The sequence below is a fragment of the Nyctereutes procyonoides genome, unplaced genomic scaffold, assembly GCF_905146905.1.
Source record: "Nyctereutes procyonoides isolate TBG_1078 unplaced genomic scaffold, NYPRO_anot_genome, whole genome shotgun sequence".
Lineage (NCBI taxonomy): Eukaryota > Metazoa > Chordata > Mammalia > Carnivora > Canidae > Nyctereutes > Nyctereutes procyonoides.
The window spans coordinates 55787619-55801504 of record NW_026575146.1 but is presented as its reverse complement, the minus strand read 5'-3'; the positions used below and the strand labels follow the sequence as shown (position 1 = coordinate 55801504).

Here is a 13886-nt window from a genome sequence, read left to right as displayed (position 1 = left end):
CAGTGCTAGCAAAGTACAATTAAGCAAAAGCGTGTGCGTGTGTGTATGTGTGTGTGTGTGTGTGTTTGTCCCTGAAGGTGACTTTTTTTTGTGCTCCAACCTCATTCTCAACACCATATGGATCAGGGCACTTTTGTTGCTATGGAAATTTATGTTAGTTATCAGGTAGAAAGTTCTACTGAGAAAATTGAGAGGAGTGCAGTTAGGTTTGAGAGAAGATGAGATTGAAGCTCTCTAAGGATGCCCTCAGGACATGGATTTCTAGAAAGAGGCAGAATTTAGATTGAAGAACATTTGGTTTCCACACTGACCTCCCAGGAGGCAGAGACAGACATTCATCTGGCCGACAGCAGTATGGACAAAGTGCTTAGGATATGTTTGTGAGTGCAGTTCACATAAGCCAAAGGTGCTCTGGTCATTGTTTCCTTCACTAAATTACAAGCACTTAAGAGAAAACTTGAAAGCTTCCAATTAGACAAATATATGTAACATATAGCATCGCTGTCACTAATCAGATACTTTATTCCAGAAGCTTCTTGAGCAGACAAGGGAAGATGAGAGGAGTTGTAGGAAGAGGTTTTCCAGGGAGAGAACACTCTGGAAAAGGACTCAGGAGACCCTGGCTCTAGATGTGGTTCTGCTAACTGACTTTGGGCAAGCTCCTTCAATCCTTTTGTGCCTAACCTGAACACCAAAAGGGCTGAATCTGATTATCTTCCAATCCTAATGATCTTTGGATGTGAGTCTCTGAATGGTGAGTTCTCTGGGGGCAGGGAACTTTGTTCTGTGCACTGATATATCTCTGATAGATGTCTGCCCCATGGTAGCCATTTGGTAACTGTTGAATGTGATGTATAATTTGGAACGCATTGTCTCCTTCCATCTAATTGGGCAGATGGTGGTTTTCTAATCCTATGGCTCAGGAACAGAGAGAGAGAAGGAAAGAAGGGGTGGTCCAGCTCCATCCCTGTCCCTGGACTTCGAGACTGGATACTACCACATGCCCAGGCTTATAAAAGGTGAAAGGATTTCTAAGTCCTGGACCTGGGGCGTCTCTTTTAGTCTAGGAAGGTCTCTCTGCAAGAAACCTAATCTAGACACCGGGTGACTGCCTTCCCATCAGCTTGGCTTCCTTTGTCAACATTAAGCCAAGTGGCATCTTGCTGCTGCCTCTGTGTATACACGGATCACCTGGGGCAGAATTTATAAATGGCTTTGTTCCTAAGTTCACTAATCAAAGCATCCCTGGGAAGCCTGCTGAAATTGAAATCTACTCCTTTCAATGAATAAGTGGCTGGAAAAAGCCAGTTTATAGTTTCTCTCTGTTCCTCATGCCTTTCCACGTTCCTATCAGCACCGTTTTCTCAACATACGGATGCTTCCACTCTTCAGAACTGGTGAATGGTAGAGGTTTTCACCAAGTAAGAGAGGCTGGATTGCGAAACCCTTTTGGTATTTGTGGGCTTTTTGCTTTGTATTCCAATTTACATGCCAGCAACATACCCTTCTCCTTCAGCATCCAGGGCAGCAGCCAGTTCAGTGAAGAGAAGTCCAGTGAGGAAGTGCTGCTGACGGTACTCAGGAGTCAGATCAAACATGCTGGCAATCTTCTGGTCCTGGAAACTGGAGCAGGAGCTAGAATTCTATAGAAATGCAAACCATAAGAGACTCTTAATCATAGGAAACAAACTGAGGGTCGCTTGGGGTGAGGGGGTGAGGGGGCTGAGAGGCTGGGGTAATGGGATGATGGACGTGAAGGAGGGCACGTGATGTTATGAGCACTGGGTGTGATATAATACTGATGAATCACTGAACTCTACCTTTGAAACCAGTAACATTATGTACAGATAATTAACATTATGTGTTAATTAATTGAATGAAATTAATACAAGTAATTGAACACAAATAATTAACATTATATGTTAATTAATTGAATTTAAATTAAAACAGAAAGAAATGCAAGGAGCAGTTCCATGAGTAACAAGAACTGGAATTAAAATCACATCGGCCAGTGTCTATGGAGGGCATGGTGCTTCCAGGGGGGAGGCTTTGTAAGCACTTCCCAGTGATAGTCCCCAGGTGGGGGCCCTGCTTCCAGTGGTCACTCTGATTTCCTTTTCCAACAGACCGAGAGCTGTCAATTGGGAAAGATGAAAATAAAGCCCCCGGGGTCTCTCACAAAATGACTGATACTCCCCCACCCCAGTTCAAAGCCAACCAAGATTAAAGTCTAAGGATAGACTGTGGATAGAGAATCGGGGACTGTGTCCCTTACTGTGGCTTTGAGCTGGCAATTCCTCTCCTACAAGCTGCCTCCCTTACTAGAGGCCCCAGTTTGCTCGGCTACACTTCTGAGTATGGCTTGCACACACTGCCTGAATTCAACTGGCTGGAACCAGCAGTGGTATCAGGCAGGAAGTGTCAGACTTACAAGTCCTAGACATTTCCTGTGTTATCTTGGGGATATACATCATATTGCACTAAAGGAATCTAAAGTGACATTGGAAATCCTTTACAGTTGGGTGGGGCTGGGCCTTGCCCTGGGTTTGCTAATTCCCTGGGGCAGTCAGAAGGGAACTGTGGCAGAGGACCCAGGGCAAAATTAGCACATTTGGAACTGCTGCTGTAAACCAGATCCTCCCCAATTCACACTGAGATGGTCATGTGGCTGACAACTGCCTCATGTCACCTGACATAAATGGCTGAGTTTTCTTTTTTTTTTTTTAATTGGTAAGACAAACCTTCACTTTTGTGTTAGTATCAAGGAATCTCCAACAAAAATAGAAACTAATCTTGCTGGGCTGCCCTGAGCCTCTGATTTGTCACCTATAAATGGAATGTGATTGTAAAACAGCATTTCCTTCAAGTTTTTCTAGAGGGCACTATCTCTTGAGAAATCTATGGAAGAAAAAAACAGGTTTCCAATAGTTAAATAACTTTGGGAATCAATGCTTATTAAATACTTTTCTCCTCCACCCTTTGGGTATTTACAATTTACACTAACCAATTAGAGATTCTTGGTGGCTTACTGCAAGCAAACCTGTTAACAGAGGGTTTTCAAGACTTATTTGACTCTGGAATTCTGTATTTGTATAATACCTCTTAACATCCAGTAGAATCTGGGTCCCGCTGACCCTAACCTGTGAGAAATTGCTACAAAAAAAGATTGGCTATGTCAGTCAGAGCCTTGTTTCTAAACACTATACAAGCATTATTTTTTTGTGGCAGATAAAGAACAAGACTCATTAGAAATATATTCTCTATAAAAGAGACTGTGGATTAGTTTATGACAAGGTCTTTTTAGTGCTTCAAGAACTAAATTATCTGTAGTATAATTCAAGATGGACTTGTCTTACACCCAAATCCATTTTATAACAGTATCATTAGAAAGTTCTAGGATAGCTCAAAGACATAATACAGGTGTTAAAAATCACTAGATCATTTTGGAATTAATATAAAGGAATACACAATTTCAGAAATTTTATGGTTCTAGGGTTCAGGAAAAGGAGTGAGCAAAGAAGATGCTCACTTTCCACCTAACATGGGAAGATGACTGATGCCAAAGGAAGCTATGTGACTTTCCTATGAATTTCTAAATTTTCATAATGCGTATGGACTCCTTGCTCTTCCTGGCCTCAGGTGGGACCCTTGAGCCTAGGAAGAAACCAATCCTGTAGCTTGTAAATGATCAGTTAGTGCAACTTTGGTACCATACTTGTGTGTATCTGGACCAACTGATCCAGTGTGAATATCTTGATTTTCCTTTTAATTAATAAGATCAACCTTTATAGTAATAAAAGACTAAACTAATTAAATGAAATATTTTGAGGAATTCTTTCAGTAGCTGATCACCTGGGAGGAGATGGAGGGGCAGGGGGACGCTGGAGCAGTATCAGCATTCATAAAGAAGAGGTTCAGATTGAGGTAATGCTCATGGCTGCAGAGGATTCTCAGAAACTCCAGCCTCATGGAAATGAGCGTTGGAAGGTTGTTGAGCTTGGCTGACAGCTGGGAAGAAAAATGAAAACAGGAAAGATGTGTTTATTATAAAACAAATGGAGTTGAAGTTGGCAGATACAAAAATCTACTCTCTCCAGATTAAGACAATCAATTTAATAAAAATTAATGAGACAGTGCAATGGATGGAAAGCTCTATATTACAGGGAGGCCCAATGGGTTTTCACACATTAATGTTCCCTTTAATAATTCTAGCCTAAAAGCAGTCCAAAAGGTGGATTCTTGACCCAACCCCCACCCTTGTCAAATCTATCACCCTGTGGCAAACCTGTGTTGCAAATATTCTGGGGGTATGTCTTCAGTGTAACATAATATCATTAATTTCACAAAAACACCACTGTGTCTGAGAAGCTAAATGAACGGAGCTGACCCCATATGGGGCCACACAAAACTAATGGAATATGACTGGGTGATTCTAACACCACAACTGTTCTTTTGTAGTTTCTAATTAAAGACTTCAAATGGGGAGTGCTCAGACCAGTTCCCTAGATAAAGGCATCTTATTACTGAGGAAAGTATGTATTCCCTGCAAAAAAGTTGCTGAGTTTACCCCAAAGTAAGAAGAGAGGAAGGGGAGGAGAAAGAAAGAGAAAGCTGGAAGAGTTATGAGGAAAAGTCTTTCCTTAAACAACCAAACCATGAAAAGTACAGCATGAGGAAAACAGTCAGTGATGCTGTAGTAACATTGTATTGTGGAGACTATACTTGTTGTGGTGAGCACTAATAATGTACAGAATTATTGAATCATTATGTTGTATACTTGAAATTAATATTGTAATTAATTTTACTTCAATTAAAAAATTAAGCAAAAACAAACCAACTGTGTAATAAGCAATGAAAAACTAGCAACAATAACAAAATAAAAGAGATCATTTGCTTCCCTCAGGTAAGGTGACAATGAAGACCCAGACTTTATGGGCTATGACTCAGAGACAGCTTCTTTCAAGGCAAAGTAGGGAAAGGACTATGATGGACCTTGAGCCTCTTGATATATCATCATAAACACCCTCGTGCCCCAGCGAGGGAAACCAAGCATCTCATCCTTGTGAACAGACATGCCTCCTCTTTATGCATTTTGAGAGCAGTTTTATAAATGACATAATTTAAATCAGCAGCATATTTTGGGCCATTTTTGGAGAAGCCATTGTGTTGTGGGTCATTCTGCCTAATAGGATTAATCAATCTGTAGTTAGACTTTAACTTGACACAAATGAATACCGTTATGTATTATGTAAAAAATAAAACATGTGTAAACTTTTGTGTAGGAACAGTTACCAGAACCTGTGCTCTTTGTCCATGTGTCTTGATGGCCACTGACTTTGGACCAATGGAGCCACCAGCAAACTCAACTGGTTAGAACTCGATCTTGTGTCCCTCACTTAATGGTCACTCACCAAGAGTTTCTAATTAAAGGCCTATATTCTGACTGGTTTGGGGTCAAACCAGTCAGAACGCAAAAGCAAAAGATATTTGTACCTGAAAGAAGGCCACAGTATAGTCTTAAATAGGTCCCTTGAGACTTCATTAAAGACAGAAATTAAAAAAAAAAGATTGTATTTATTCATGAAAGACACAGAAAGAGAGGCAGAGACACAGGCACGAGGGAAAAGAAGCAGGCTCCATGCAAGGAGCCCGACCTGGGACGCGATCCCAGGAATCCGGGATCATGCCCTGAGCCAAAGGCAGATGCCCAACCACTGAGCCATCCAGGTGTCCCAAAGACAGAAATTTCAAAAAATATTTCTGGTGATGGCTAGAAAAGAGTAAGATGCGGTTCTAGAAACATCCTCCACAAAGGTCAGGACCCAGGGTAGTGGCCTCAGTGTCACTACTCAAGGGATGGGTATTAATTAAGTGGCACATTAAAAGTGACATCTAGGGCAGCCCGGGTGGCTCAGTGGTTTATCGCCGCCTTGTGATCCTGGAGACCTGCTCTTTGTGAAATCCCTGAAGGCTCAAAAGTTGGTTTCTTATCAAAAATACCTGCCCGCCAAAGGATGACCCCCAAGTTATGGAAGACAAATCCAACTGCCCTGTCTACCGACACTTTGCCAAAAAGGGCCACTGTCGATATGAGGACCTCTGTGCCTTCTACCACCCAGGCGTCAATGGACCTCCTCTGTGAGACTCTGCCTTCCCATCCAGGCTGGAAGGAGCCCTCTGACCTAGTGGCCATATACTTCCCTGTGGCCCTGTGATGGCTACTGTGAGGCTGTTCCACCCAGCACCCTCAGTCAGTGACACCCACCCCCATCTGCCACCTCCCCCATTTGGGGTCCAGAGTTGTGTTTCATCACTGGTGCCCAGCGTATGGGCTTTCTTCTGATCCAGCCTCCAGAGACTTGCCTTCAGGACTCCACCTTTGCTCTCTTCAACTGCCTCCTGGATCCTCTTCCCCTTCACCTATTGACTGCTGAACAGGAAACCTCTTTGGTGCTGTTTCTTGTGCATCTGTCCACCCAGCCCTAGGTACTGCTCTCGGTTCCTAAGAGCCCTGGAGCAGTTTCCTACCATTACCTTCTAGCTGCTTGTTTTAAGTCCTTTTTATGTGACAAACCCTACCCCTAAAATTGCCAGTTGCTTTGTGAAACTCACCAGGTTGACCTGGGGTGAAGTACGGATGACTGGGCAGAGTTACTCCCTGAAAGGCCACTCTCCCTGCTTTTGGATTTTGTAGATCTTGCGTCAGTAGCATGATCCCCACTGCTCTGGTCTGTGATCATTGTGCTTTGTGAAACTGGGCATCCCCCCATACGTAGCCTTTTTCAGTGTCCGTGGCATCATTGTGACTTCCCAACACTAGAGTAAGTTTTTCTGCCAACATGGGTGAGGCTCTTGATGCCCTCTAGACTTTCCACACCTCCCAACATGGAAGAATTGTGAAACTTTCTTCAAGACTGCCTCCCTGGTTTCCCCATTCTCCTGGTGTCGGTTTTTCGGGGTTTGACCAAGCCCATGAGATGTCCTCTAAAGTCTCTTATGGGCGATCCTATCTCCTCTCCAGCCCACTTTAGTTAGAGTACGTCATTGTGAGGCCACCAGCCCTTTTGTCTGAATTCTGTGAATTTCCACCTGGCCTACCCTTGGGTGGAACCTGGACGGAACTGCCGCCTTCATCTAACCTTCTTCCCTACATCCCTGGTACTGGTTGTTTTCTGTGAAAATGGCCGTGAACAGGTTCAGTTTTGCAGTAACCCTGAGGAAATGGGTCAGGAGTTGTGTGGGCAAGAGGGAAGGATGAGAGTCGTTGGAAAATTGAGAATAAATTTTTTTTCTTTTTAACATTTTTTATATTAGTAATAAATGCAGTGGAAACAAGCATTTTCCTCAAAAAAAAAAAAGAAAGAAAAGCTAGGTTTTTTGTCTATTGTGAGTGACTATTTAAAAAAGGCTAAAATCATACTCTTACTCTTTGTCATAAAGCAGAAAACAAGATAGGGTGTTTGAATGAGGGTATGCAAAATGATAAAATCCGAGGATTTTGGAAGACTATAACTTGGCTCAAGTATGATGTTCATACTGTCTCTAGATAGCTGGGATTAATGAATGGAATCACCACTGACTACAGTCAGTTACCACTTCAGGCCTGAGCGCTACAATTATGCTAAACAATATCCACAGACGTCACTGCAAGCAGACCATAGAATCAAAATGTTAAAGCCTGAATAAATCTAACTCAGCTTTGGCTTTTTGCAGATGAAAGAGCTACTGATGCAAATGTTAAACTGCCCAAATCACAGACTAGTTTAATGGCATCACTAGAATTAGAACACAGGTCTCCAAATTCCAAGTCTGAGGCTCTCCAGAAGCTGACAGGGAAAAAAGGAAGAAAGAGAGGGTAAATCAGAAGCACAGCCTAACTTAAAAGAAAAGGAAAAGACTGAAAACAGAGAGAGAGAGAGAGAAGAAAGGAAAGCAAAAGAGAAAATTATAAAGTGCCTCTGTGGGGCAGGCGGACATCTCCTTTGGACTGCCTTGTTTGCCTTTTGGTAATGAAGAGTGTCCATGAGTGATGAAGATTCTCTCCTTCACCAAATGTGAGCCAGGCTCCTCTGAGCTGTTTTTCAAATAGGCCCACCCTTGGGCATGTCCTTGAGAGCTCGATCTTAGCAAGGATCCTGCTAAATCTGTTTAGCCAGTCCTCTCCAGCCTTGATCTCGGACCACCTTGATATCTGACCAATTCCTCATCCCTAGTCCCTCACCACTTTCCAGGTGGTTTCTGGTCCCCCTGGCCTGTCTCCAGCAAGAATCCCTGGTAGGTTGGTTTAGCCAGAATCTTCCTCACTTCTGATGCTTCTGCTTATTCATTTTTCATCCACTAATCCCCCCACTCTTGTTCCCTGGCTGTAAGTTCTCATTTTTCCTTATATTTATAGCTGAGCCCAATCTCCTGTACCGTGAAATCCCATTGCAACGGTCCCCACACCTATCTCTATGGCCCTGAGGAAGTGTCATGAGTAATTTTTTTCTTTAAAAGTAGCTAGCCTTGGGCTATTGTGGTGTTTAGTATCTCCTTTCTATATATCCAAATTTAAGTTTTGAAAAATGGATTAACTTATGATCACAATTCATCCAATGACCTATTTTGGAAAACTTATTAACTCATGTTTGCAATTCATCTGATGTCCTATTATCCTAAATAACCTGAGCGGAATGGCAAAGAGGAATGACATAGTCCTCCACCTCTCCATTCTGGTGGAATCTGAAACAGAAGATCCACGCAGGGGCAGGAAGTCAGGGCATGCAAGATATTGGTGTTCTGGGAATTCTCATGTTTCCTTAGGATTCTCTCTCTCTTTTTTAAAGATTTGTTTATTTGAGAGAGAGCAAGAGAAAGAGAAAGTAAGAGAGCATGGAGCAGGAGAAGAACAGAGGTAGAGGGAGAAACAGACTCCCCACTAAGCAGGGAGCCGGACGCAGAGCTTGATCCCAGGACCCTGGGATCACAACCTGAGCTGAAGGCAGATGCTTTACCAATGGAGTCACCAAGATGTCCCCAGGCTTCTCTTTTTACAGGTCGGTTTCCTTATCAGGAGTTCCTCTAGAAAAGTCATGATCTTTTGAGGGGGACAGGGAGAGAAATCCTTTTTTGTTTTTAAGATTTTATTTATTCATGGGAGACACACAGAGAAAGAGAGAGAGGCAGAGGGAGAAGCAGGCTCCATGCAGGGAGCCCAATGTGGGACTCGATCCCGGGTCTCCAGGATCACGCCCTGGGCCAAAGGCAGGTGCCAAAATGCTAAGCCACCCAGGGATCCCAAGAAATCCTTTTATTCTACAAATGAGGCAATGAGACCCAGACAAGTTGAATGAATGACTTAGGGTCACTAAGAGAAGAACCACAGAGAGCCAGGCCTGATAGAACCGAGGAATGAATCCATTGTACCCTGGAGTTGGGTAGATGTAGCTCTTTCCAACCTAGGCAAGTTCCATGACTCTTTTAAACCTCAACTTTATCATTTGCCAAAGGTAGACGACACCTTGCAAGGATTAAAGATACTATTTCTATATAAAATGTTCAGCACAGTGCCTGGTTCACAGGAAGAAGCCAGATGTGGTGACAGTGCTGGTGATGGTGGAAGGTCTGGGTGGTAAGGGCAGTTGGAGGTGGTGACAGTGCTGGTGGGTAGTGGTGACAGTGGTAGTGGTGCCAAAGGAAGAATATGCAAGGAAAGGAGAAGCAACAGTAGCAACCAAACACTACTGATATCACTACTGCTGGAACAGCTGAAAGAAGATGGTGAAGAAGAGCAGAATCCGACTTAAAAATCTGAGGAGGAAAAAAAAAATCTGAGGAGGTGGTGATACTGCTAAGACGCTCTTAGATTGTAAATACTTGCTTTCTGCTCAGGGAGGTTCAGTCTCTCTGGCTGACTTCATCGGGGTTCCTGAAAGCCGGAATTCTACAATGACATTGTAATTAACTACCCTAGTATGTGAAAAGAGACCTCATACTTTGAGTTCTAGACCCAGTCTGTGACTGAACACTACCATCACATGGTTTTTGTTAAATGTTCCAATGAAGAAGATCACTCAGAAGATCCTTTCAATTGTCCCACATTCACTTGCTGACCCTTCTGGGCTGGACTGGCAAACGCTCCAGGAATCCGCGTGAACCAGTGTGTCTAGCGGTGCCCACAGCAGGAAACAAATGACATAAAATAAATGCTCACCAAGCCCAGAACGTATAGGAGTCAAGCTAACTTGGCCATGGGTATGTATGACAGCATGCCATGGCAATGAGCATGACACTGGAGAAGGAACCAGAACAGCACAGCGATTGTCTGTGGGACACTCACCTGGTTACAGTAATGTTTGATGAGGTTAAATACGAAGCCCCGATCCATGAGTGAGAGGAGGTCATACAAGAAGAAAGCCAGGCTTATGTTCATCTTCTCTGCCTGTTCAGTTTCCTTAAAAACAAACCAATAGTTTGCAGAAAACCCTGATCGTGAACCACCAGGTCCCTGGTGGGAAAGCGGGAACAGACAGGTCCTGTTATTTCAGCCACTACCCCGGGGAAGACACTGGGCAAAGCTGGTGAAGCTGCAAAGTTGCAGCAAATATAAGTCAGCCCTTAGCAGGTGCCAGGAGTGTTAGGTTCAACCAAGCAATTCTTCATTTACGATGAATATTTAGGTACATGTCCTCTGTCTTTTTTTTTCCCCTCCCTACATGCATATTTATATGTATATAATTGAACTCGTTCTCTATACACAATATTGGGCCTTGAATTTTTTCATTCAATGTTATAAATGAACATCTTCCTACCTTTTTAGCATTTCTTCAAAACCTGTTTTTAATGGTTATCTTGTATTTATTCATATGGTTCCACCATAACTTATTTGTTACTAGTAACTGTTGTTTTGGCAAAACTAACTTGAAATGTATCTGCTTTCTTCAATGAGACAGATTCTTAATTTATAAGGATTGTTGAGAAAATCTAATCAAGATGGAAGAATTGGTTCTTTACCTAAGAATTTTTTTGTCCTCCAATTAGGCAGCATTCCCAGCCTAAGAGAGGTCAGAGTTACACATGGTACAGTGAACTCTTGCATGAATTGAGGCAAGAGCTTTTGTTTTGGTTACTTCTTGGGGCTCGTATTTATGAAGAGATTTTACAGCACCTCAGAGCAACTGGGAATTCATTCTTTCCTATTTATGTCCTTCATTCTAGGAATGATAAATCAATTTTCTCTGCCTCTATTGAAAATATGATCGGAAAAATATTTTCCTTTTGTTATGATGTGCAGTTTGCAAATTCAGGCCAAGCTGAACAGTCCCTGGGATGGCTAGAGACCTGACAGAGAAGTTTCCACAGTATCTCTGAGTGGTAGGCCGGCCTGTTCTGGTATCCTGCACAGGGGACACTCCTGGGGAGTTTACGTAACTGTCTGAATATTCTGGGCTGGGAATCTTCAGTCCTGGCTTTGTTGCTAGCTGCATGGCTTTTGGAAAATCTATCAGTCTCACTGTGCATCCTTTTTCCATGCCTGCTGCACCAAGAAAGTTTGCCACGAGAAATAACCAGATGGAAATCTCCTGAGCACTTGGTACTATACAAATTCTCAGTAATGATAAAGGTATCAATGATGACCACCGCTGCCTCAAATATTATATCTGCCTTCTAAATTTGACTTCATTTTATTCATTTTTCAACTTTTTATTTTGAAATAATTTCAAGCATAGAAACGGTGCAAGAACAGTGTAAAGAACTCCTACATGCCCTTTAACCAGAGTTATCAATACTTCACATTTTGGTACATTAGCTTTATCATTCTCTCTATATATAGCAATTTTTTTTCCGAGTTCTTGACTCTGCAAAAATCATGCCCTTTACCCTGTAACACTTCAAGATGTATTTTCTAAGAAGAGAATACTTCCCCGCCGTATCTTTATTGACAAGCCCCAGCCCCACCCCAGAGTCCCACCCAGTGTAATAACTGCACTAAGTTGTCGCGTCTAGCTAGTTACATCTCAATTACTATCTTAAGATGACGCTTATTTTTGTCTGCTTATGGAAATAACAGAAAAAGGTAAAAGATTTAGAAAATAAAGCATATAAAGGCCCAGTTACCTTCTGAGGTTTCACTAAAAGGGCTGCAGTCTCCGAGGTGACCACATTAACAATAGTAGTTATGTCATCTTTGAAACGGTCGGAAAAACGAGTCCTCCGAAAATTGTCCCGTTTGTCCATGTTGTGTACGTACTGCGCCATGCTTTTCACCTACGGGGGAGTGGGGGAAATGTCAACACAGAAATCAGTGACCTGCTGGTACACTGGGGAAAAGGGTGAAAGATTTGGAGAAAAGCTCATTAGCAGTGGATTTTTTAACACTTTATCTGCACTGGCGGTTGTCCAAGAGGACTCTGGACAAAAAAAATGCTCCTGCCCCATTGAGGGTTACCATGGTGGCAGGAGGTGGGAAGGATGTCCTCTTCTTGACCCCAAGCCAGGGGGGAGCTTAGTTCTTTGGCTACAGTGTTGGAAGGCTCCCCTTCCCTCAACCACCCATGAGAAGGCAGACCTAGATGGTGTTCCCGTAGCCACTCAGGCATCACTTGATGATGGCCCTCAACACAGGACACAAAGGGAGCTGTTTATGATACTGTTCTTGATGTGAACTGAAGTCACTTCTGCCCTCAAAACTACAATAAAGGAGAAGGTGGGGGGTGGGGTGGGGAGGAAATTTTCCTCTTGAGTTTCAAGTTGAAACAGGGAGCATAGTTTTCCAGAAACAATTCTAAATTATGCTAGGTGGAAACTTAACCAGTATTTGGAACATTGCCTCTAGGAGGAGTTATGTTTTGAATTCAGTAAGACTCACTTGTTTTATCTATTGCCTTAAAATATGTATATTTATATATTTAAAAATATATATTAAAAAAATACACGACAATATATGACACCAGCTCAATGCCTACCACAATTTCAAATCGAGATCATGTTTTGTTTTTTGGGCCTCTTCTTGAGGTCAGGAGACTCGTGGGTAATACAACCTCTTTGATACCATCTGAGGTTGTGTCTCGTCCTTGTTAGAAATCACTTAGAGCTATCAGGGAACACTGATGGGCAAAACGGGGAGTTCTTATCCTCAGATGCCTATCCTCTGAGGTCATTTTTTGTGAATGTGCCTAAGCTAGTCAGAGAGTCACTGCAAAAAGAAATGGCCCTAGCAGTTAACTGCCTACTTTTGCCTGAATATGATGCCTTAGGTCAGGGCTAGAAGAAGGGTGCACAAAGACAGTTATATGGGGAAAATGCTCTCCACTCCTATGATGTGAACTGAAGTCTCTTTAGGGGAGAACTTTAATGTACTACCAACAGATTTCTGGTTGTAAGAATGCAGGCCAGCAATTTTCATTAGCATTGAGACAAGCAGAGATAAGAAATAGAGAGAATGTAAAATAAGAAGAGACTAACAGACAGGCTTTGTGTTTTTTATTTTCCGATAATACCACGGGCAGCTCAGGGAGGACCTTAAGAACATAAAATCCTAAGCCCAGCATAAGGACCAGAGACTCTCTTCACTGTAGAGTCCTGCCTGGTTCAGGACACACAGATGAGTCTGTACCCCATAGAGTCTCATGTACTTGGTGGGAGGGAGGGTCAGGGTGAGAGATGGGAACTGGACTCCATTTCTGTCCGACAAAAGTGTCCCTCTCACTATGTTCCTAACAAAGGACCTGGAAAGACAAGGCCTCTTTGTTTTCAGCTGCCCCAATCTTGATTTTCTTCTGGCTAACTCACCCTAGCCCCAGACTTTTAGAACTCACTGTTATATCCGGCTTCTGCCTGTTGAGCTTGGCCAACCTACAACCAAATAAATAATTCTCACAATACCGTACTTCTAACTCATGGCCTCT

At 42.8% G+C, this 13886-nt stretch overlaps 1 protein-coding gene across 2 annotated transcripts in view; it reads right to left on the bottom strand.

Moving 5' to 3' along the window:
• The window catches only part of DOCK8 (dedicator of cytokinesis 8), a 223866-nt gene that overhangs the window by 52243 nt on the left and 157737 nt on the right, over window positions 1-13886 (bottom strand). For both annotated transcript variants that reach the window (XM_055310526.1, XM_055310527.1), the window contains exons 25-28: window positions 12097-12246; window positions 10319-10432; window positions 3853-4008; window positions 1504-1643 (exon numbers count right to left, since the gene is read on the bottom strand). In XM_055310526.1, the coding sequence (XP_055166501.1) occupies window positions 1504-1643; window positions 3853-4008; window positions 10319-10432; window positions 12097-12246 (560 nt within the window). The remainder of the gene's footprint in view (window positions 1-1503; window positions 1644-3852; window positions 4009-10318; window positions 10433-12096; window positions 12247-13886) is intronic.